This window comes from Uranotaenia lowii, chromosome 1, assembly GCF_029784155.1.
Source record: "Uranotaenia lowii strain MFRU-FL chromosome 1, ASM2978415v1, whole genome shotgun sequence".
In the NCBI taxonomy this organism is placed as follows: Eukaryota; Metazoa; Arthropoda; class Insecta; order Diptera; family Culicidae; genus Uranotaenia; species Uranotaenia lowii.
This window is the reverse complement of record NC_073691.1, coordinates 183,701,128-183,725,002: the sequence shown is the minus strand read 5'-3', so window position 1 is coordinate 183,725,002 and position 23,875 is coordinate 183,701,128. Positions and strand designations below refer to the sequence as shown.

Genomic DNA, 23,875 nt, shown 5'->3' with positions numbered 1-23,875 from the left:
CAGTAGTTTCTCCAGGTATTTCAAATTTTTCCAACCTTGGCAACCTCCAACAGGCCATAAAATCTGTTAAAAGTTGATCCGAGGTGTAAAAAGCGCATATAAAATACGGAATTTCGAAAATTACGTTGATTCTTGATTATTGGTTTAAAATATTATTAAATGCTATTGATTGCTTGATTTGCAAGCAAGCAAAAACAGTCTTGCTGAAGAAAATTTACTGATTCCAAATCTAAATGCGATAGAAAGCATCCTAGACCATAGGTCGGCAACCTGCGGCTCGCGAGCCGCATGCGGCTCTTTTGATGTAAAGCTGCGGCTCTTTAGTTAATTGCGCAAATTTTTTAAATGTATTTATAAAATCGTGCTAAAGTGATGATTGAGTCTTGTGACCTGGTACACGGGATTTCATATGTCCAGAAGAGAATTTTGAAAATGGCATCCAATCCAAAAAGACCAAATAGTAAAATATCATTTTTAAAGCCTTATTTTACAGTCTTTGGCTTTTTACTGGTTTTGAAGCATCAGCATAGCAATCAAGAATTAGTTAACCATTAACCGAAAATGCAAAGAAAAACTGTTGTTTCAAAACATGTATATTTTTGAATCAATCGAACACAAACACAGGAAAATCAAAGTTTATCACTTACAAAAAAGTATTTCTTAGACAATATCTGTTTTGTTCTAAAACGACGCACCCCTCATCAAATTTTATATTTTAAATAATAATGAACCAAGATGTAAAATATGTTTCAGAGCCCTCAACTATGAACTCTTTCATTAAAATTTAGTTGTTTTGGGTTTCAATCAATATTTCAATTTTTTTTTCATCCAATTTGTGAATCTTATTTTAAATGTAATAAAAATTTTGTTGTTTAGGGTTTCACTCATTATTTTATTTTTTTTACCCGCCTTGTGATTCTAAATTTAAATATAAGTTTCGAATGAAGAGCTGGCTCCGAGTTTTGAGTTCTAGATCGCCAATTTAAAGCTTGGCTTTACCTGAATTTCGCATAAGAATAAAGTTCAAGAATTTCGAATCTTAAAACGAAACTAATACTCAGGGCGGTTACTAATATTCTTTTTTTCAAATTCTGAAAATTATTTTTTAAATTTTGAAAATTTATATGCATTTTCAAATTTATGGATCAAATTTTGTATGAAATGCAAAACAATACTTTTACCAGGATTTCAAAACATTATCTATCTATCAAAAATTTTCAATGGTTATTCGAATTTCAAATCAAAAATCTTAAACTAGATTCAGAATCCAAAATATGAAAACAGAAATACAATTATTATTTTGACAGTATGGAACCAGAGTTCCGGAATGAATTTAATCTCATTTAAAATTTAATATGAAAAACTTAGTTTCAATCGACAAGTGAGAAAATTTCAAAAAAGCTGTCGCAGAATTTGAGAATTCTGAACCTGAGATTAGTTTTTGAGGGTTTGGCATCATTTCTAAGTCAAGTTTTTACTCTTGAAAAACCTTACTCAATCATTAAAATTTGATTAAGAATTTAAAATTTAGTGTAGAGATAAGAACCTCGCTTGCTTTTTCTGGACCCTCATAGAGGAGGGTTTAAATCCCCAAAACGTCCTCATTCCTACGGCCTCATTAGCATTCCAGTTTGTCGTTTTACCCGGAGCTTGTCCAGATTTTCAAAGAAAAAATTTGAAGATGCCAGGTCTGGTCCGGTTTCCCGAGTATCAAGGAAAAGGATCGGGTTTTCCAGGATTATTCACAATTTATGCGAAATTCAAAATATTCAACTTGTTATAGGCATGCATTTTTTTGGAATTGTAAAACAAAATTTGAACGCCGCTGATGTGCCTTCGTAAAAATCACTTTGTGTGTTTATTGTTCAGCTTATTTCTTGCCTTTCTATGGAAAATACTTCGATTTTGGCTGGATTTGCCCGGATATTCACCGGACTTTTTATTTTTTTTTTATTTTTGATTAAGAGTTAATCATTTTTTATTTATTTTTTTTTAATTTTTTGTTTTAAAATTTAAAAATATCATTGAATTGATTTTGCGAGTTTAAATGTGCTGTTGTCAGGAGCATAATTTTTAAAGATTAAAATTTTCGACTATATAAATTTAAGATGAATTTTACCTCACATTTGAGAAAGGATCAGCTAAATCTAAGAAAGGTCTTAGAAAAGCTGGATGAATAAAAATATTTCCCTTTACTTTGTTCTTTAAAAAAATTTTCTTTGCCGAAAAAAAGATTGATATTCTGCTTTTATAAATATGTTCGAATATTTCACATTAACATTTTGCAAAGTAGGGTAGGTGTTCCTAATTTGGCACGTGTACCTAATGTTAACATACCGTTCGATTTTGACTGTTTTTGACGTTATTTTTCACTTATCACAGTTATAAAAAAAATGATAATGTAACGGATCATGTGAACTTTCATTTAATAAAGAAATTAGTTTTCTAACTCACAGGATTTTTCGTGAAATCCAGATTGTTTCAAAGTATGTCCAAAACTAATGGAATCGTTAGCCAATTTCTTAAAAAACACCTGTTTAGAAAAGGAAGATTAAAGCTGAATTTGTCAACCGATTTTTTTGAAATTTTTCGTCTGATTGTTTTTTATCATGATTTAAGTAATAAGTATGTTAGAACCATGTTTTTTTCGTGTCAAAACTTAAAAAAAAGCATATGTCCACAATTAGGAACACTATTTTCAATGTGTTCCTAATTATGGACATAGTCAAAATTTTCCGAACTATATCAAAGTCATAGAATGTATTTGAAATAAAATTGATTGATTGAATTGTGTTTTAACTTAATTTTCAACGATCTGTTAAACTAAACTGTTTTGAGCATGGTTGTTTTTACTTCAGTGTATCTCAAAGCTAAAAATGTTGAAAAAATGTTTTCTCCAGGTTGTAAAGAACGCACCCTTCGCGACAGGGAAGGAAACCATCAAGTTACAGAGAGCTTCTTACCGAGAACAGAATCGAAAGGAAAAATAAAAAAAATCTCAATAAAATACGTTGTATACCGTCATCTGGGGCAACATGCAACACTTTTCAACTTCAATGGCTTCTTAAAACCTAATGTCCACAGATAACCCTACCGTTTGTACACCAAATATGTTAAGGTTTATGGGACATCAAATTAACGTAGCCAGAAAAATAATTGGTTTCCCCAGTTATTTTTAAATTTACAAAATATGGGATTTTACCCTACTAAAAAAAGAGGTAAGTTGCAAAAACCTTTGTTTTTTTAAGAAAAATCAAATATACAATAACAGCGTTGATATATGATAATAAAATCTATATAAAGTTTGTAGGTGATATCAATAAGCCAATCCGTCATACTGTGTAAAGTTTCTATGGCATCAAAAAATGTAAAAAAATCGATTTTTTAAATCTTTTATGAGAATCAAAAACTTCAAAAAAATACTATCTCACGATGTGAGAAACTATGGCATCATCGTTTTGTTATTAATAAATGATAATTTAATTACATTTAATTAAAATAAAAGTTAAATAAGTGTTGTGGTACACAAATGTTGCATCTAACTATGCTTTTGCATGATGCTCTGTTTAACTGTACTTATTTGAATCCATTACAATGAAATTTCTACTTTTTGAAATATAATAATTTTATCCATTGGAAAAGTTAAATTTTTCATTTTTATAAGCTCAGCATCCACTACCTTCTTCAAAACTAGCGCGTAAAGGAATATTGTGTATGATTTTAATAGTCCTTATTTCTCTATTTATATTTCAAAAACGTTACAAAATTCATAAAAAGGTAAGTTTTGAGATTTTTCTCATTGAAATATTGAAAAATCATGAACAAATTGTGTAACATTGGGCACCCGGATACATTTTTCCTCATATGTGAACATTAGGAACACCCATACATATGTTAACAATAGGAACAGTTAGTGCCAGATTAGGAACATTGACACACTTTATAAAACAGGATATTTTTCTTAAATTAAAGCTTGAAATGATTATTTTAAACCATAACCGAGTTCAGAAAAAAAAATTGGAACTTAGTTACCAAAAAATTGTATATCTAAGAATTAAAGATTCGGCATACCGATATCAAATCTAAAAACCTTTGCCAAAATATAGCGAAATTAGGCTCACTTACCCTATTCATTTAAGCTTTATATGCACTTAAAACTTTCTATACAATCAAATTATGTTGGAAGATTTGACGAGCCAGAAGAAAATCCATGTACTTAATGCTAATCAGAAACAGATTGAAAGAAAAATCCAAGAGTTGGAAAAATAAATCAAATGGGTTTAAAGTTATTTTCGTGAAACTAATGTTCATTGATCATTCATATATTTTGTTATTTTTTAAATTAAAAACAAAATCAATAAATCTTGAATGTGGCTCTTTCAACCTCTGAAATTTTGAAAATTTGAGGTTTTTGGCTCTTCCGTATCAAAAGGTTGCCGACCACTGTCCTAGACAGTTCATCTGCACAAAGACTGCGACAAAAAAAGCCATATTTGATTTTCTATTGCGATTCTACCTTAGGGTGTCCGTCTTTCCCGACTTTCCCCTTCTGACAAAATATATGTTGGGGACTTTGATTCCTTGAATGATCAATGGGAAACTGATAAAAAAAAGGAATTTGCTGTCTGTTGTTTTCCTCGAATAAGTTTTTGTCAAACGACTAGGTGTCCATTGATTACTTTTCATGATTTTCACCGGATGGAAAAGAACTTTTCTCATCCGTGTCGCTATGGTCACACTTTTAACGTTTGATTTAGGAAGATTGTGTTTACAGGACATGAAAATTAAGAATTGAAAACAAAGACAAACTTATTGAAAAAAAAAATCCAAAAAATTACAAATTATAGCACTGTAAAATTTGGTTTATTGAAAATGAATACAAAAAATGGAAATAAAAAAAAACATTTTTTTAACATCTGAGAGGGAATAATAAAAACGTCATAATATTTGAAAACTTATTTATAAAATTCAATTGATAACTCAATGCACCATCATTTTTATGCCTATGTTTAAATTACTAAGTTGATACATTTGGGCGTCGGGAACTCAAATAATCTGTCAGATTTAGTTCAGAAGTTTTAAATTAATCAGATTTGAGTAAAATCTATCATTGATAACTTACGAACTAACAAGCCTACATGAAAAATAAAACCTGGTACTGAATTTGTTTTTTATCCTTCTATCCATCAATCATATTTTGCATGGATATTCTTATTTCAGAGATTGAAATATCCAAGAAGCTAAATTCTTTTCTAAAAATTTGAAAAGTATCATTACAAGTTTTTCTGGCATAACTAAATATTTTATAAAGTACTTAATATATTTTTTTTATTTCTTTAATCAAATTTGTGAAGATAGCAAAACAATTTGACTCTTGGTTTAGAAATATCTAAAATATAATTTGGTTTAAAACATCCCCTAAAATTCGTCGAAATTCTCGTATTTTGAAGAACAGGGAAAAGAAAACAAAAAAAAACAACAATAACTTTTTTCGCAGAGTCTAACTGCTGTTGCGGTTAAAAGTTTAATTTTAATTTTTTACAGTTTTGTCAGAAAAGTGCTAAAATTGTTTCAATTATTTTCACGGAGAATTCAAGTAGGCGTTGCCTTACAAGGGCGTCAAAATTTTCAATCCGTAAAATAAGTGTTTTTTTTACCAGAAGTAAAAAATAGTTTTAATTGAACTTATCGAGCAAGCAATCCAGCTGATTTTAGCTGCGAATGTGATTATATATTGTGAACTAATTGTGAAGTGCGCTGTATGAAATGGGAAAATCCCGTGGATATTTCATACACCGGGAGGGAAGACGTGAGACATCAAAAAACGGCTTCAGAAGTTTCGGTTGCAATAGGTCCAAGAATCAAAACATCATCCACCCTGTTCCTGCCAACTAAATACGAACGGATCCGAATCAGTTAAAAATGTATCCCTTCGATGACAATTTTTGGTGAGATCCAACCTATTTACAGTTTTATATTTTACATTGATTTATTTTTGCAAAAAAACCTATATGAAGCGTTGGCAGGGAACTTCACGCTTTATCCCTTCCCTTGATCCGGTACCTTTTGCAGAATTTATTACATGGTTGGCCTGGTCGTAGTAATTATTGCAATGCATGTTGAATGTAAGAGATATTACGTTGAAAAGAGAAAATTAAGGACGCAAGTCTTTCATTTTCAAGGATGAAATGATTTTCAATACTTTTTTTCAAAAACAAAAGTTGATAAAAAAGACTCATTGCATATTTGGATTCAGGGCACCCAAATTAATCAATATTACCTCTTGAATTCTTTGCACCTCGGAAAAGTGTGAATTTTGTAGCCTTGTGTAATTCATCAAAACTCTTTTGAATGGGGGGTTTCATTGAAAAAAGCCCGGATTTTGACTGACCGGATATAAACTATGTATGTTGATTGTTTTTTGCGGCCAAAACGAAATTCTTTGAACAGCTTTTATAAAAATAATCATGAAAGATTTTATGGAGTCTAAAATACGATTATAAATATGCATTTCTTTTTCCATATTCTTTATCTCGATTTTTGTTCAGTAATTTCTGGTTTTTGAACAAATTAGCCCTGAAATTGCCCTGATTTTGGGTTGACAAGTTTGATGCCCGAATTTTGCCAGGTTTTTAGATAAAATAACCTAGAATTTAGAGGAGCAAGATACACGAAGCAAAATTGAAGCTGAAAAGGGTTTTTTTCGCAATTATTTCATACATAAAATTGGTAATGACATGAACGATTTTTTTTATATAATAAGTGATTAATAATACAGTAATGAATATTAGATTTTTTTTACTTATTCTGTTGACTATCGTAAGAAATTAACACCTGACAAATGACTACCAGATTAATATTTAGATTCATGGGTGGACAACATTTTCAACAGGCGGGCAAAATTTTAGATATGAGATTTGCTCGCCGTCCAAACAAGAATTTTTTACTTAATATTCAAGGAAAAAAAACAGAATATGCTATTTCAGTTAAAAATTGCTGTTTCAAGTACAGTTTCATATTCGTAAGAAATTTGTATTCCATGCCTATTTTTACGATTTTTTTCAAGCGGTTTGAAACTTTCATTTTTTATCCCATAAATGTCAAACCGCCGCCCATTTCCAAAGTTTTTAAGTTTACCGGTCTCTTTGAAAAGTTTTGTTGGTGTTCCGAAATAAAGTAAAAAAAAATTACATGGAATGGAGTTATTGAAAAATTGTATCGTTCATAAGCTGTCGGCATTTAAAAGATTAGTACTAATAAGCACGGACCTCCCGAATTCTTTCGAGTTGAATCTAAAAATTTACCCTCTTTTTTGCACACAGAAAAATTAATTTTAGTATAATTTTTCCTAATATTTAAATTTTCAAGAACATGTTACTAGTACTAAGCATTTAAAATTTGGTTCTATTTTCATTATTATTAAATGTTGTTTAATTTTGATGAAAATTCGATGTTTAAAAAAAATATTTTATTTTGATTATGATGTGAATGTGGTTTGATAATTTTTAAAATTTGATGTGATCTATTTTCCTGAGGCCCTCAAAACTCCCCTAAATTAAAGATAGAATCCGTTCGAACGCTCAAACAACTGTGGAAACCGCTTTCTAAATCTTTGGTATGAAATAACCAAAAACAATCGAAAAAAATGGACAATTATGTTATGTGAAGTACAGATAACACAAAGCGTCAAAATTAACATTTTTCCGAGGTGCAGAAACTTTAAAAGCTAATTTTCACTAATTGGATTCCAATGCAATTAGAGTTTTTTCTATCAGCGCTTATTTTCGTGATAACTCCTTAAAAATAGGGAAAAATTTATTAAGTAAATTTGTGTACTTTTTTGGTAAACTATTGAACGTTTCAAAGATTTTGAAAACAAATTTTCAATTCAATGAACAACTTTTCAAAAGACCGCGTATAATTTTGTCATCTGAGAAAAAAAGATTCAGTAGTTTTCTTTTTTCTTTACCTTCGATTTTTCTTAAGCATAAATCGAATCGTGTCAAAGTCTGCAACAAATTTGTTAAATGAGTTTATATTTTCAATATAAAATACTCAAACACTTTCTTGAATGATGTTAGAACTAGTTGTTATCTTATCTATTCCGAGTTCTAAAAATTGTAAGATTTAATTTTTTAAGCTTATTTCTGAAACGAATAGCCAGGCAAGATCTGAATCTGTGATTGAATAAAGGATAATCAACAGATACAAAATCCGGTTTCAGTTTCCATGTAGGTTTATAAATTCATTAAAATTTATTAAGAAATGATAAAAAAAAACTGACAAATGATTCATGTTCTTACTATTTCGAAAATTTAATTTTTTGATTGGAATTTTAATTGATTCTTTATTCAGAAAAGGTTACCTTATTGTAAAATTAAATCGTATCAAATCAAGAGATTCCAGCGACTTTAGTTACGAATGAAGCCGATGAAGAATCATGTAATTTTTTTTAATTATATGAACCAAGAAAAACATTCGAATCTGAGAACATGGTAATTTTTAAAAGAGCTTCGCGGGCCACAAAAGGCCAGCCGCGGGCCATGGTTTGGTCACTCATTATTTAGATGATGAAAATTGAAGTTAAAATTATTGCCATTCTCAAAAGTAGGGTTTTGAGTTTCAGTATTTAAGATTCAAAACAAATGTTTACGGAATTGCATTTCGAAATTTCAAATATAAAATTGTGAACGTCTTGAAATAAAATGCGCTAATTTTATGACATGTTTGTTTACACTTAAGGATGCAGATATTTCTTGTTACTACAATAAATTCATTTCTTAAACTGAAAATTTTACTTTGAAAAATCACCATGGAGAGGGGGGGCGGTGGGTTAAACCTCTGTCCCCTCTTTCGCACGGCCTTGGTTAAGAGTTATTAGTTGGAGTCGTGATTTCAGAATTCAGAGTCACGTTGAGCGATGAGAGCTGAAAATTGAGCGTTGATAATTGAGAAATGAGAGTTTAGACTTAAATCGTGAACATGCGAAGTTGAGATTTAAGAGTTGAAAGAAAAAAAAACCAGAGTTGAGGAGTTGGTAAATTTGTTACCGGAAGAGGAAAACAGCTTTTTCCGGAAGAAAACCTTTTTCGTTTATTCATCCTCACTTCCGGAAGAAATCCTAACTTTGGGTGCACATGAAATATTCTCACAGTCACGATTTTGTGAAACGAAAGAGTGTGAAGTTAATGTCGACACAAAACAAATACTTTAACGATGAGAGTTGAGCGTGAGAGTTAAAATTTGAAGTTGAGAAAAAAAGTTGAGGGATGATAATTGAGAGATAGATAATTGAGAGTTGATAATTGTGAGTTGTGAACTTGTGATTTAACTTGTGATTGTGAGTTAAAAGTTTAAATATAAGAATTGAAGTTGGGTTTGAAAGTTGTGAGTTGAAAATTGAAAGATAAGAATCGAGAGTTGTTTGTTGAATGTTGAGAGATGGGAATTGAGAGTTGAGAGCTAAGAATCAAGAGTTGAGATATGAGAGTTCAGAGTTGAGGATTGAGAGTTATGAAAAGATAGGATTGAGTTGAGAGTTGGAAGTTTAGAGACGAGTGTTAGTAGTTGAAAGGTCAGAGTTGGAAGTAAAGAATTGAAGGTTGCGGGAATCACGTTGAGAATTCAGAGTTGAAAATTGAGACTTCAGAGATGAGAGTCTAAAGTTGAAAATGATGAGATTTTTTTTAAGAGATTAAAAACTTTCCTTTGAAATTTTTTTATTACAGTTCCTAAAAGTTGTATTGATAGTTGAAATCCATAAATAGTGTTTTCTATTCTGGTCATATCAATCATTTTTCCAAAAATAAACCTTAATCCATGCTCTTTCTTTCTCCTTTCCCCCGCAGTCGACGTCAGCGTGGATGGACGACCGATCGGGGTGACGCTGTGCGACACCGCCGGCCAGGACGTGCTGGATCCGCTGCGGCAGCTCTGCTATCCGGACACCGACGTGTTTCTGCTGTGCTTCTCGGTGGTCCAGCCCGAATCGTTCCGGTCGATTGCCGCCAAATGGGAACCGGAAGTGTCGAAACGGAAAGGCACCCAGCTGGTGCTGGTCGGGACCCAGTCGGATCTGCGCTCCGACCGGTCCACGGTACTCAAACTGCAGGTGGGTTGTGGAGTTGATTTTTTTTAAGGATGTGTTGGAGTTAACTTGCGTTTCTTATTCTAGGCTCAGGGAGAGAAACCAGTTCCGGTATCGGCAGCTTGGGATTTTGCCCGAAAGATTGGCGCCAACTACATCGAGACGTCCTCCCATAAAAAGGTGAGCTATCCAACAATTTTGAGCCTGGTACTCTAATGTTTTAGTCGGGAGAGGACTGTATCTCGATGACGTTTACAAAAAATTTGAAGTAATTCGAAAAAAAAGAGGAAAAATCGGAAGGTCAGATCGAAAAATTGCAAACTCACCTGAGGGTATTACCAGTGAGCGACACAGAAGGTCAGGGTCAATTGGATAAACTTGACTTCCGTTCGCCGGATTGTTGTAAAAATTTTTACCGGAAAAAAGTAACAAAAAAAACAAACCATCATATCAGCGTTTGGTCACGCAACCGAGGCGACCTCTAGCCGCGATTTCGGCAAATCCACATCCGCACAACGCAATACGCAGTAGGTAGAAAAGCGACCAGTCTGTATCAGAAAATAGCCGCCACCGTCGCTTTTCGTGTGGGTAAATATTTTGCAAAAGATAAACTTGTTTACTCCTGTTTCGGGCCAATGACGACGGTCGGTGGCTGCGGAGGTTTTTATTTTGATGTTTTTTTTGTTGCCTTCCCTCGAATTTCCGACGACCAGATGATGACGATGGCATCCGTCCGACGAGGAAATTCGCGTGGGTTGCGTGAGAACGCGCGCGAATTGTTGTTAATCTGACGGTCATCGGATGTTGTGGCCGCAGGAGAAAATGCGTTAGTTACCTCCTACCTACCCATTCCGAAGGATGTTTTTCCTGCTTCGGAAGTCGGTGAATTTGGCCGGTCCCCACGTTTGATTTGGTCCATCATTGCTGCTGCGTGGTGATGAGCAGGTGCTAATCTGAAGATCAAGCTTCGTAAACACGTTTGACAGCAAGCACGATAATAGCCGGAGCCGGATGATGCGGCTTTTTTCCCGTGCGTGCGTTGGTCAATTTCACGACATATGCGTGCGGGTTTCGAGGTTCCGCTCGTTTTGTGATTCACACGATTATGATAAATGATTGCGAAAGCAAATCTAAGCTGAAACCATTTATGCGGGCACGTGTGTGGTTTGGCATGTTGAAATTCGACATCCGTACCAAAAAAATGGTTTACTTTCAGGCATATGAGCCTTTATTAATGTGTAGCCCAAACTCTAAATAGTCAAAACGGTTTATAAATCGAAAAATTCACGGCCAATATTTATGAAATATTTTTTTCCACACAGAAGAAATAAGGCTTCTTTCCTTACAAAAAGGAAAAAACCGATGTTATTACAATGAATTTGGACGCTTTATCTGTTTGGTATTGGGGCTCTCACAGAAAATCAACATAAAATATGACACAATTCGAAAAAATATCAGTGATTCTGGCAGCAACAACAAAGAACAAAAAAACGCGAGCATAATTTTACTAATGTTGAGAACTCGAAAGTTTAAGTTATAGTCCGAGGAAATGTAATGATATTGATAAATTAAATACTACATGGTATGCATCTCAATGGAAAAAAGATTCCTCTAAAGAGATCCTTTATTTGATATTAATACTACTAAGCTAACATTCAGTAAAGTAAAAACACACACACAAAAAGAAATTAAATTGCTAAAAAATTCACAAAATGTAATTAGAAGAGTTCAAAACTGGTAACTGATCGACTGTTTTTAACGATTCAATTTTTCTTTTAATTACTATATTACTTTGATTTTAAACGTGGAATGGTTGTTGATTGTTTTTATTTCATTAGACAAGGCGTTGGACTTAGTTGGACAAAAAACGGGATTCTTTTTTGATCTAAGCATGTCATGATCATGAATCGGCTTCGTTGTAGGAAATCTGACTGGCGAGTGTTATGAGTACGCAATCGGGTTGTAAAATGAATATTTTGATTACTGAAATAAGCGTGTAAATTGTCATTGACATATGTAGAGGAGAATGAGGATACTTGATCCCTGGGGATACTTGATTCCTTAGCTATATCTCGAAACTGGAATGACTTACAAGGATCAAAGCTTCTATAAAAATGTGCTAAATGGAGCAAAACAACTTTGCTATAAGCTCAAAAAACTTTATCAAAATATTTTTTTTGAGTTATTGAGCTTTGTTTGAACAATTTCATAAAATGCAGCGCGAAGATCTTTTTTTTCACTTTAAAATGTTACTTACACGAAACAATTAAAACAAAAATATATATTCCAAAACATAAATCGTTAGAGTGTAATATGAACTTCATTATACCATATTTTCATAACAATGCTAAACTCTCAAAATTTTTCAGATAAAGGTTTCTAAAATTTTAATTATGGGTTCAATTGATCCCTAGAGTTCAAAATGGTATTTTTTATTCTAAATAGATCGTGACCATTGCTGATACAAGATTACGATTATTCATCCAACAACTTATACTTATACAATAATTGTATAGCAAAAGGGCTAAAAAGTTTATGTTCCCTTAAATTCAGAAAATAGCGCCTTAAAAGTTGCAATGACTGAGAAAATAAAAGACCAAAATAGTCAATTGACATTCTTTTTTGAAATATTGTTTGATTTTTTTTCAAGGACTAGGGCCCCCGGAATGAAGGATCAAGTCTCCTTCAATAGAGGATCAAGTCTCCCTCAACTTAAAAATATCGCACATTTTTTACTTCCACGAAAATGCTTCTAGTTCCTCAACGGGTTCATCTATCGTTCCATCTTTTGGAGCATATAAACTTGAAATTATACGCTGTCAGAAAATGCAAAAGACGGCGAGTTGATAAATTTTTCCAAGAAAATATGTTAAAAATAAGAAAAGAGGATCAAGTATCCCTATTCTCCCCCATATTTTAGTTTGTTAATCACAAAGGTCGTTTAGTGGACGAATGTTATGCGCTCTTAAGGAGTAGAGCTGTTGGGTAGAAAAGAGCAACGGGAGTCTATAAATAATTTTCTAGCATCTATTATAGATAGTTTGAAGTTTTTGTAAACTTGACAAGGAGGCTCTTCTCCATATCATAATAAGAAAGTTAGTATGAAGTGAATAAACGTGAAGTAAAATTTCCATAGAATATGTTGAGGCACCAAGTTTCTCAATTTTCATAACATATCACCAAGAGAAGAATTTTTTTCTATAGATATTCAGTGTGACGACTCCAAGAAAGAGTTATATCTAGGTAGATTCTTTAATATTTAAAGCATTTTACCCTCTCAATAATATTTCAATCTCAAAACTTGATAATAGTAATTTTTTATTTGGACTCAATTTAATTTTTCAACGTTTTCTTTCGAAAATATATAAACTCAAAAGATGCACAATTTTGATGCATACATTAAGGGGCAAAAATTATTAACATTTTTAAATATTTTTTGGCCTCAAAAACAAATGAAATTTAACCGTCATGCAATTCCCTAAGTCCTCGCACTGTTCCCATGTTCTTGTTTTCTTCAAACTAAGCTATTTTTTATACGGGCATTTTCATGGAAAATGACCGTTTTTTTCAACATCGAAAAATTATCCACAAATGATCATAAAAATAACACTTAAACTAAACCTAAACCAAGAAAAAAGTTGAAATTTCACATTAAACCCATTTGCTCCTAAATGCTTAAATTTGATCAGGAGAGATGTTTGTTTGTGAGCTAGATATTTTAAAATTTCAAAATAACATTTTTAATTAACATTAAAAATCTCCTAATAAAAACCAAATTTAGCTTATTTGTAACTCAATTTATAGGCATTCAAACGTAGTAAACCGTTTTCAGATATTTTAACTTTATACTCAGATGATGATGATTATCTGCATAAATTTCATGTTGATCAAAGTTACCCCGCTGATCAGGATAATAAAAGCAATATAATTTTGTAGGTTCAATTCGTCATATTGGGTAAAGAAAAAGGAAAAAATGTGTGCATCTATTGCTGGATTTTTTAAATTTTCTATGAGAATCTAAAACTTTCAAACACTATCTCACGATGTGAGATCATAATTTCGTTTTTATGAAATGATAACTTTATAACATTATCTAAAAATAAAAATTGAATAAGTGTTGTGGTACACAAATGTTGCATCTCACCCTGCTGTTGCATGATGATCGTTTGTCGGCATTTATTTATATCCATTACATTGAATTTTCTACTTATTGAACTATAATAAATGTATCCATTGGAAAAGGTAAAATTTATTTTTGAATAAGCTCAATATTAGACTGCCCCAAATATGTATGGGAACTTTCATGCTTGTGAAATGTTATGCGCTGCAGGCTTAAATTGATTCTAGGCCTAGTACAAGATCTCATGTCAAATTTGGGCTAGATCGGATCACAGGAAGGAGTCGCTCAACGAGCCCCATACAAACGGATTTTGAGACATTTGGTTTGGGAGGAACTTGAAAATCCAGTTTTTCATGAATGACTTTTGTCTTCCTGGGCCGATGTCTTTCAAAAACAGTTTTTCTTAAAGCCTAAACTATGACAAATATTTCATAGGAAGGTAGCATCTCAATTCAAATTAAGAAAAAAAAGTTATTAAGCTTAAAAAATTGGCTTACTTTTTCAAGGGTTATATTCATCACTGTTTCAATGAGGCGACTATATGTCCGACCAGAACACTCAATGTGAAATGCATGCCGTTTTGTCAAATAATGACCGATTTTAACCATTGTTGTTGCGTTCGATTGCAATTTTGAATGTATTTCTAATATTTGAGTTTGGATGATATTCACTTGATGGGTCGGAAAAAAGTAAGGGCAGAAAAATGGATCACAATTTAAAAAAAATTACATAACCAATAGGGCTTAGGAACATGACTGGACGATTTGTGATGCCAATAAAAAAAAACAGTTTTTCATCAATAACTTTGGTTCCCGTTGGCCAATTTCTTTCAAAACGGTTTTAAAGATGGTAACCGTAGTGAACGACTGTACCGAAAGAGATGTTGCATTGATTTCGGAATTTAATGATAAAATAACCAAAAATGAAGAACAACTGTAATACCTATTTATTGAAGGTAGTTGAGGCACATCGAAAAAAATTCAAATCTCCAACAAAAAAAATTGATCTGAAATGTTGTGCATAAACTTTGAACTTTGTTAGTTACTCTATGAATAAAAAAATTTTTTTGAAATATAATTATTTTTTTTAGTTTAAAACCTACTAGGAAATAACTTCACGTGTCAACCTCGTTATTTTTTGTAATAAGAACCACTCTAAATCAAATGAAGTATTTTGTTTTAACTACAGATGAAATTATAGAAAAACATGAAAAGACTGTAAATGGACCTGTTTTTCGAAACACAAATCGTCCAGTCATGTTCCTAAGCCCCTGTGGTTAAGCGACTTTTTTTTAAATTGTCAAGCATTTTTCCGCCCTTACTTCTTTCCGAACTATCAAGTGAATATCATTCAAACTCAAATATTAGAAAATCATCCAAAATTGCAATCGAACGAAACAACAATGAATAAAATCGGTCCGTATTTGACGAAACGGCATGCATTTCACATTGAGTGTTCTGGTCGGACATTTAGTCGCCTCATTGAAACAGTGATAAATATCACCCTTAAAAAAGTTAGCCAGTTTTGAAGCTTAATAACTTTTTTATCTTAACTTTAATTAAAATAAAACCTTCCGATGAAATATTTGTCATAGTTTAGGCTTTAAGAAATCCCGTTTTTGAAAGAAATCGGTCGAGGGAGACAAAAGTTATTGGCGAAAAACTGGTTTTCAGGTTCCTCTCGAACAAAATGTCTCAAAATCCCATACAAACTTCAGGTTTGTTGAGCGACCCCTTCCCGTGGTCCGATCTGGCCCAAATTTGGCATGAGATCTTGTACTAGGCCCAGGATCAATTTAAGCCTGCAGCGTTTAACTTTTTCAAAAGTCGGGTCATTTGGGGCAGTCTCACCGACACTGTTAGTGTTAAAATATTTTTCTGGCAATCACTAATTTTTTTTAAATAAATATATTTAAAATTCAGCTACCAGTCTGGGCTAAAATGCATCAAAAGGCAAATCAAAGATTCACCTTTTAATTCTCGTTTCCATATGCTGGAATACGATTGTTTTGCATCTCGCGTTTGTAAATTTCCAGGATCATATTTTTTTATGATTTCAGGTAGTAAAAATTTTGTAGTATTTTTCACCCCTAAATGTATGCAGAACCCTTTTGCATTTTCTTTTAAACATTTTTGACAGAAAAAATATAAAATTTAATTCGAACAAAACCATAAATATCTGAAATTGGCGTTTCACAAATCACAAATACATTGGTTCATCACAAATATATATATAGATTTTCAAACGTTCTCATTTGATTTTTCATTAAAACAAAGTTTTTTGCAACTTACCCCTTTTTCTTGGCGTGGCGAAAATCGTATGTTTTATAAATTCAAAAAATAACTGGTGAAACAAAAAAAAACTGACTTTGTCAATTTAATGTCCCATCAACTTTTAAACTTTTGATGTACAAGCGGTATGATTATCTGTGGACAATAAGTTTTTAGATGCCATTGAATCGAAAAGTGTTGCCACAGTTGACGATATACTACGTATTTTATTTAGATTTTTTTTTTAATATTTCTCTTCGAATCTGTTCTCATTGAGAATTTCTCTGTAACTTGATGGTTTCCTTTTCTGGCGCGTAGGGTGCGTTCTATACAACCTCAAAAAAATATGTTTCGACATTTATAGCTTTAAAATACATTAAAATAAAAAATAAAAAACGTATCATGTTTTAACTAAAAACAGTTTGTTTCAACAGTTCGTTTAAAATTAGCATAAGACGCAATTTGTTTTAACAACTATACGTCATTTATATTCATTTCACTTTGATATACACATTGAAAATTGTGTTCCTAATTGTGGACATAACCCTTTTTCAGTTTTTACATGAAAAAAACATAGTTCCAAAAAACGTTTTACTAAAGTCATGATAAAAAAAAAACAATCCGACGGAAAGTTTCAAAAAACTGATTGACTAATTGAGCTTTAATCTTCCATTTCTAAAAAGTGTTTATTAAGAAAAATGTTAATAATTCCATTCAATTTGGACATACTTTAAGACAACCCAGAATATACTAAAAATCCTGTAAGTTATAAATCAATTTTTTTTGTAAATTTATAGTTCACGCACACATGCGAAACTAGGAACACCTACCCTACCACTTTTGGTACTTTTTGTGTTCATTCATCCCCCACAGCAGCGCGTATGCCACTTTTTCGGAATAACCATGAACACCACCCCACATAGCTCTACATGTTCAATATGGGATAAATGGGTAGAGCCAGGGTAAGTTGGAATCTCCTCAGCTAACCTTTTTTCAATTGTAGAAAAGTGCCTGTTCAATTTTTCACAAACCTCTAAATTGTTGGTAATGATGTTCTTCATCAGACAGGTTGATTGAGTTTGTTAATATTTCTCCATAGCTTCGAATGTGGCGTGTTGTTCAGTAAACGCTCATAATATAATTTTTTACATTCCTGTTTTTTAAATATTATTTTTTATTTATATGACTTAACATTTGTGTTAGTTGGACTTCATCGGGATGCCTTTTAGAACGTTTTAAATAGTCATTTTGAATTTTTATGAGTGCCCAAAAATCTAGTGACATTCAATGAGGTACACTTTTACTAAAGTGGCGCAAAGGCATAGTACTTTGAAATATACAAGGTAGGCTATTCCGCTGGTAAGAGGCCCCAAAAATAGTTATGGAAAAAACTGGCAAATTTATGGAATTTTTCAGAAAATCAATTTTTTCCTCAAATTGACAATCATTAAAATTATGAGAAAAATATGAATTGATGCATTTTAATGCAACGAACAATATTTGGCTTTTCAAAATCGCTAAAAGTAATATGCAACGGGCTTTTGATCGATTTAAAACTAAAATTTGGTGATAATTTTGCCTTGTGTGGTCCTTTTCTTGTGCGGTTTGAACAAAAAATTCAATCAAATTTATTATTTATCACAGAAATATGAAGTATTTTACATTTTTATCAAATTTTGAACATAGACAGAACAACATATTTAATTTTTTGCTCTCAAAGAAGAGGAACGGTGATGAAAATTTCTTTTGAATGCTCATTATTTATGGTTCAGATCCGGAAATCCAAAGCAAAAAATAGTTTCCGATGAGCCTGAAGAATCAATCTTTAATCTGAGGCCCTTTTCAAAGGAATCGCATAGCTATTGACGAAGAAATTAATAATTTTGATTGCCATTCTATATAAAACCACAGAGAACAGACGTACAAGCTCGAACAAAAAATCTTCAAAAAATTGTGTAAAATTTCAAATGCTGACATCCAGAAAATACGTTGGAAATTGACTAGAAACAGTGCCATCTATTGCGCCGTTCAAAAGTTAGAAATCAAATTTTAAAGATCTTCGTTTTCGAAAAGGCGTAATCGTATATGAACACATTAATAAATTAACTAATGTCGGTTTAAAATAGACGGGTTCAATTTATTGCTAGATAAATGCAATAAGAGTTACTTTTGACTGGGCAGAATTTCACTTCCTTTATTTCATCAGTTTTACTTTTAGACTTTTTCCAATGAGTGAAACAACTTTCTTTCATTTTTAAATTGACGTAACGATTCGGATTACTTTCCTTCATACATCATCAGATATATCATCATGTCTCCCAGAGTAACCCGAAACGCTAACAGAATTTAAAATAAAACAAAGTTGTGCCACTCATTGAAGAAAGTCAATAAGTAAAACCGTATAAAAAGCACCGGTGATAAACTTTTATTCATTCCGTTATTTTTCACTACTGACTAACAGTTCCTCAATAAGTTTTTGCATTTCTTGCACGGTTATCGTCAAAGGACGAATCCGATATATTCAGTCCTTTAGGAACATTCTTGACGATCAGCCTTAACCATCTGAACTGATTCTAGACATCTCAAAGCGCGTTACTTTCAAGTATCACTTTTGCATTCCAATCAAAATTTAGCACTTCTAGGTTGAAAGAAATAGTGATTAACTTTTAAGATATTTTTTTATTATGCAAACGAACAAAAGTGTTACGAAACTTTTACAGCAATTTTTTTGAAACATGCCAAACAGTTCATACGACCTGTTCAAAACTGACCAAAATTTTGTTTTTTTTTCTCAGTTTGGTTTTGACAGTTCACTTTGGTGTGCTTGGAGACATCTGGTGGCCCAGCCAAAAAACAAAAATTGGTTCTAAACGATCGTTGGAAATTTTACACAAGTTTCGTGGGCTAGCTTGTACGTCTGTTCTCTGTGATAAAACTGCCAAATTTTCATAACTATTTTTGTTAGTATGCAAGCATTCTGTGTACATACACGGAGCTTTCAAGTGAGGTTAAGTGCAATGGCCTACCTGTTATTTTCCATGTACTATGGCGCAAAGGAACGAACACTATTACACGTCGGAGGGAAAAAAGAAAAATAAACATAAACAAGCCCAGCGTCGCGACGTGTCGTTGTCAGGGAGCTTCATTTATCCTAGGCAAAATGCGTCGCGAAAATGGTCGGTAGTGACGTCACTTCTGTCATGGTAACTATGTTTACGAAGAAAAAACTTTACTTCTACTTTTGCAACATTTCTTTCTCATCACCTCTCTTTCCACCACTTTAAGTGACACCCATGGACAATAGTTGCCTTTTAATTTTACACTTTTTAGTGTCCTAGTAGGCACCGATCGAAAATGGCTGTAAGATGTTGTGATATCTTGCAAACCATAATTCACGTGATCTGGTAGTTGTACATCATTCAAATAATTCAAAAATGATCAGTAATTTCTTCCGTTAAAGTTACCAATTTATATTTTTGGTATTTTTTTATGACTTGTATTTCGTAAATGTATTTAAATTGGTTAAATTAATGCGAAATCACCTACAATGAAACATAAATGGTTATCGGCAACAGATGCTAACAAGGTTTTTATTTGATCACAAAATGAGTTAAACGGAATCTTCCGTTTTGAGACGGTGAAATCTATTGGTCTTAGGCCGTTTTCGTTGGTCAGCTGGTGCGCGCTGAACCTTCCAATTAAGACTGTGGAGGCACGCGTTTAAGAAACAGAAAGATTCTTAAAATCCACGAAATGCTGATTTCCACACACTCGATATGCTAATAAGTGTTTTCTCCTGTTTATTTTCCAGGACCGTGTCAAGGAGGCCTTCGACACCGCCATCTGGGATGTGCTGCAAGCCCGGGAATTCCGCCGGAAACGACCCCTCTGGAAACGGATGCTGTGCTGGACTTGCTGAATGAAGTACCTTTACCTGATAGGCGATCCGTCTGCGTGTATCGTAATGTAAAAAATTAGAGCACAAACACATCTTAAATCGAGTGCAGTCGCGAATCGTGGAATGAGACGACTTGAGCGATCGAAATTTTTGTGTAAAAAAATAATAATATAAAATGCATTCCAATGCATTAACGAATCAAAATAACTGAGACTGGTTATAAAGCTATTTTTATGTTAGCTTTCCTGTTTATTTTTTAGATACTCGTTTCATGTCACATTATGCTTATCAGTGAAATGCAGCCTAAAGTTTGCCTGTTTTAACTTTGTTTTACTCGAGCTACAACTTTTGTAAACTATTGTATTTTTTCTGTTGTAAAACATCCTATTTTGAATTCACGTATTACTATCTGTGTAAGCGATACCTAGTTTTAAGATTAACTAATCGTTAGCAGTGTAGAGAATAAGAGACGAAATTATCATTCCAGGAACTGTAAAGAGGAGTAAACATCACCATTCCTAGCTGAACGTGTTTTCTGAAGACATTTTTCTATTAAAGAACTTGAATTATGATGGAATCTTTAGAAAAGCAAACTCAAAAATTTAATTTGGTTCAAAACTGATGTATCTGATTATCTATATTGTATCAAAAATACTGGTCCAACCACCGATCGCATCACAAACTTTAGTGTAGCAATTCGTGTAAGTGGAAAACGTAAAGGGTCTTCCAAAATTGCGAAAATATGTTTTTAAAGAATTAAGTTTAGGAATTGTTTAACCCTTTCTTGGTTGGTTGGGCAGCAAAACTTCTTGCCAGTCCTGATCCGGAACGACGAAACAGACCCAACAACAAGCATCATATTGTATTAGAGATCCTAGCAAATGGAACGACATTGTACTGAATCCGACTGAAAATATATAGACATATGTACGAATATATGCATTAATTGCCCGGAGATAATTGCTCTCCACAAGTCCCAAGAAACTCAAGTATTCCGTTGTGCGTTTCAAGTTATTCTACAGAAGATAGAGAAAGATGTCCTTCTGGGGGTCCCCCTCAACAAACGGAGAATATTACCAATACAGCAATTCGAAACAATCAACTTGAAGCCTCGTAATGGATGTGGGTGGACCTGGCCACTTGTTATTCGAAAACAATTCAACTCAAGAAAGCGGCAATCCATCTTATTCGGGTCAGTTGTTTTTGCCTCTTATCTCAGAAGACGAGAAACAGACCAAGAAGAAGAACAAGTTCCCCCGAAGCCATTCAAAGATCAATTGGAAACTTTTCCCTTCGGTAATTTATTCCATTCTACCCCTCAAGTTAGACTCCTCCACCTCCGACTTTTCCCAATTCCGACATCCTTAAAGTAGGCTACGGGCGTGCAGAATTTATGATTCACTTGAAGATTCTGGCAGGAGCTTTCCGATGCTGTTGTCGTCATGCATGCCTAAGTACTTACATACTGTACTTAGGCCCTGGCTTCTGCCAGCTCAACAATGTCTATTTCATCACACACCTGCTGAACACTAACAATGTTTGTCGATTGCTGTTGCTGCTGCACAGAAATGTTTCTTGTATGTAAAGGGGATTTGTAAACACGATAGGCATTTTGTTGGTTCATTTTCTGAAGAAATTTTCGAGCAGACTAATTCCGTTAGAAATGAAGTGTGTCGAACAGATGTTGAATATTTGATTATGACTGTTCAACCAGAACAGAACATCTTGATTGACTGAAGCTTCCTTATGAATCAAAGAATTTCGTTCTAACAAACTTATAAGAGACCAAAAAATATTTAAGAGTTGATAGTAGCGGATCGAGAAGTTCGGATCTGTATTCGAAAAATGAAATCTCAAATCTGAAATCTGAAATCTGAAATGATGCCATTGGAGTTAAAGGGGTGTAAGTACATAAAAGATTATTTTGAAATAACAGGCTTTTAAACTGTTGTAATTGACCATACATGTTGATAATATTTGTATCTTTCTAACCAACGTAAAAAAATGTAAAAAAAAATTCAAAAAAATTGATAAATCGACAACTGCGAAGGTTTCAAATCGTTTGCCATTGTTTACTAAAAACCTATCACTTTGCACTTGAACCCCTTTGACTCTGAGGACCTCCAATCCAAATTTATATCAGAAATCTGAATCTGAAATCTGAATCTGAAATCTGAATCTGAAATCTGAATCTGAAATCTGAATCTGAAATCTGAATCTGAAATCTGAATCTGAAATCTGAATCTGAAATCTGAATCTGAAATCTGAATCTGAAATCTGAATCTGAAATCTGAATCTGAAATCTGAATCTGAAATCTGAATCTGAAATCTGAATCTGAAATCTGAATCTGAAATCTGAATCTGAAATCTGAATCTGAAATCTGAATCTGAAATCTGAAATCTGAATCTGAAATCTGAATCTGAAATCTGAAACTGAAATCTGAATCTGAAATCAGAATCTGAAATCTGAATCTGAAATCTGAATCTGAAATCTGAATCTGAAATCTGAATCTGAAATCTGAAATCTGAATCTGAAATCTGAATCTGAAATCTGAATCTGAAATCTGAATCTGAAATCTGAATCTGAAATCTGAATCTGAAATCTGAATCTGAAATCTGAATCTGAAATCTGAATCTGAAATCTGAATCTGAAATCTGAATCTGAAATCTGAATCTGAAATCTGAATCTGAAATCTGAATCTGAAATCTGAATCTGAAATCTGAATCTGAAATCTGAATCTGAAATCTGAATCTGAAATCTGAATCTGAAATCTGAATCTGAAATCTGAATCTGAAATCTGAATCTGAAATCTGAATCTGAAATCTGAATCTGAAATCTGAATCTGAAATCTGAATCTGAAATCTGAATCTGAAATCTGAATCTGAAATCTGAATCTGAAATCTGAATCTGAAATCTGAATCTGAAATCTGAATCTGAAATCTGAATCTGAAATCTGAATCTGAAATCTGAATCTGAAATCTGAATCTGAAATCTGAATCTGAAATCTGAATCTGAAATCTGAATCTGAAATCTGAATCTGAAATCTGAATCTGAAATCTGAATCTGAAATCTGAATCTGAAATCTGAATCTGAAATCTGAATCTGAAATCTGAAATCTGAATCTGAAATCTGAATCTGAAATCTGAAACTGAAATCTGAATCTGAAATCAGAATCTGAAATCTGAATCTGAAATCTGAATCTGAAATCTGAATCTGAAATCTGAATCTGAAATCTGAAATCTGAATCTGAAATCTGAATCTGAAATCTGAATCTGAAATCTGAATCTGAAATCTGAATCTGAAATCTGAATCTGAAATCTGAATCTGAAATCTGAATCTGAAATCTGAATCTGAAATCTGAATCTGAAATCTGAATCTGAAATCTGAATCTGAAATCTGAATCTGAAATCTGAATCTGAAATCTGAATCTGAAATCTGAATCTGAAATCTGAATCTGAAATCTGAATCTGAAATCTGAATCTGAAATCTGAATCTGAAA

At 32.7% G+C, this 23,875-nt stretch overlaps 1 protein-coding gene across 2 annotated transcripts in view; it reads left to right on the top strand.

Moving 5' to 3' along the window:
* The window catches only part of LOC129739913 (uncharacterized), a 120,796-nt gene extending 99,432 nt beyond the window's left edge, over positions 1-21,364 (top strand). For both annotated transcript variants that reach the window (XM_055731472.1, XM_055731463.1), the window contains exons 5-7: positions 9,849-10,111; positions 10,175-10,267; positions 20,289-21,364. In XM_055731472.1, coding sequence (XP_055587447.1) covers positions 9,849-10,111; positions 10,175-10,267; positions 20,289-20,396 — 464 coding nt within the window. In that variant the 3' untranslated portion in view covers positions 20,397-21,364. The remainder of the gene's footprint in view (positions 1-9,848; positions 10,112-10,174; positions 10,268-20,288) is intronic.
* The last annotated feature ends 2,511 nt before the right edge of the window (positions 21,365-23,875 follow it).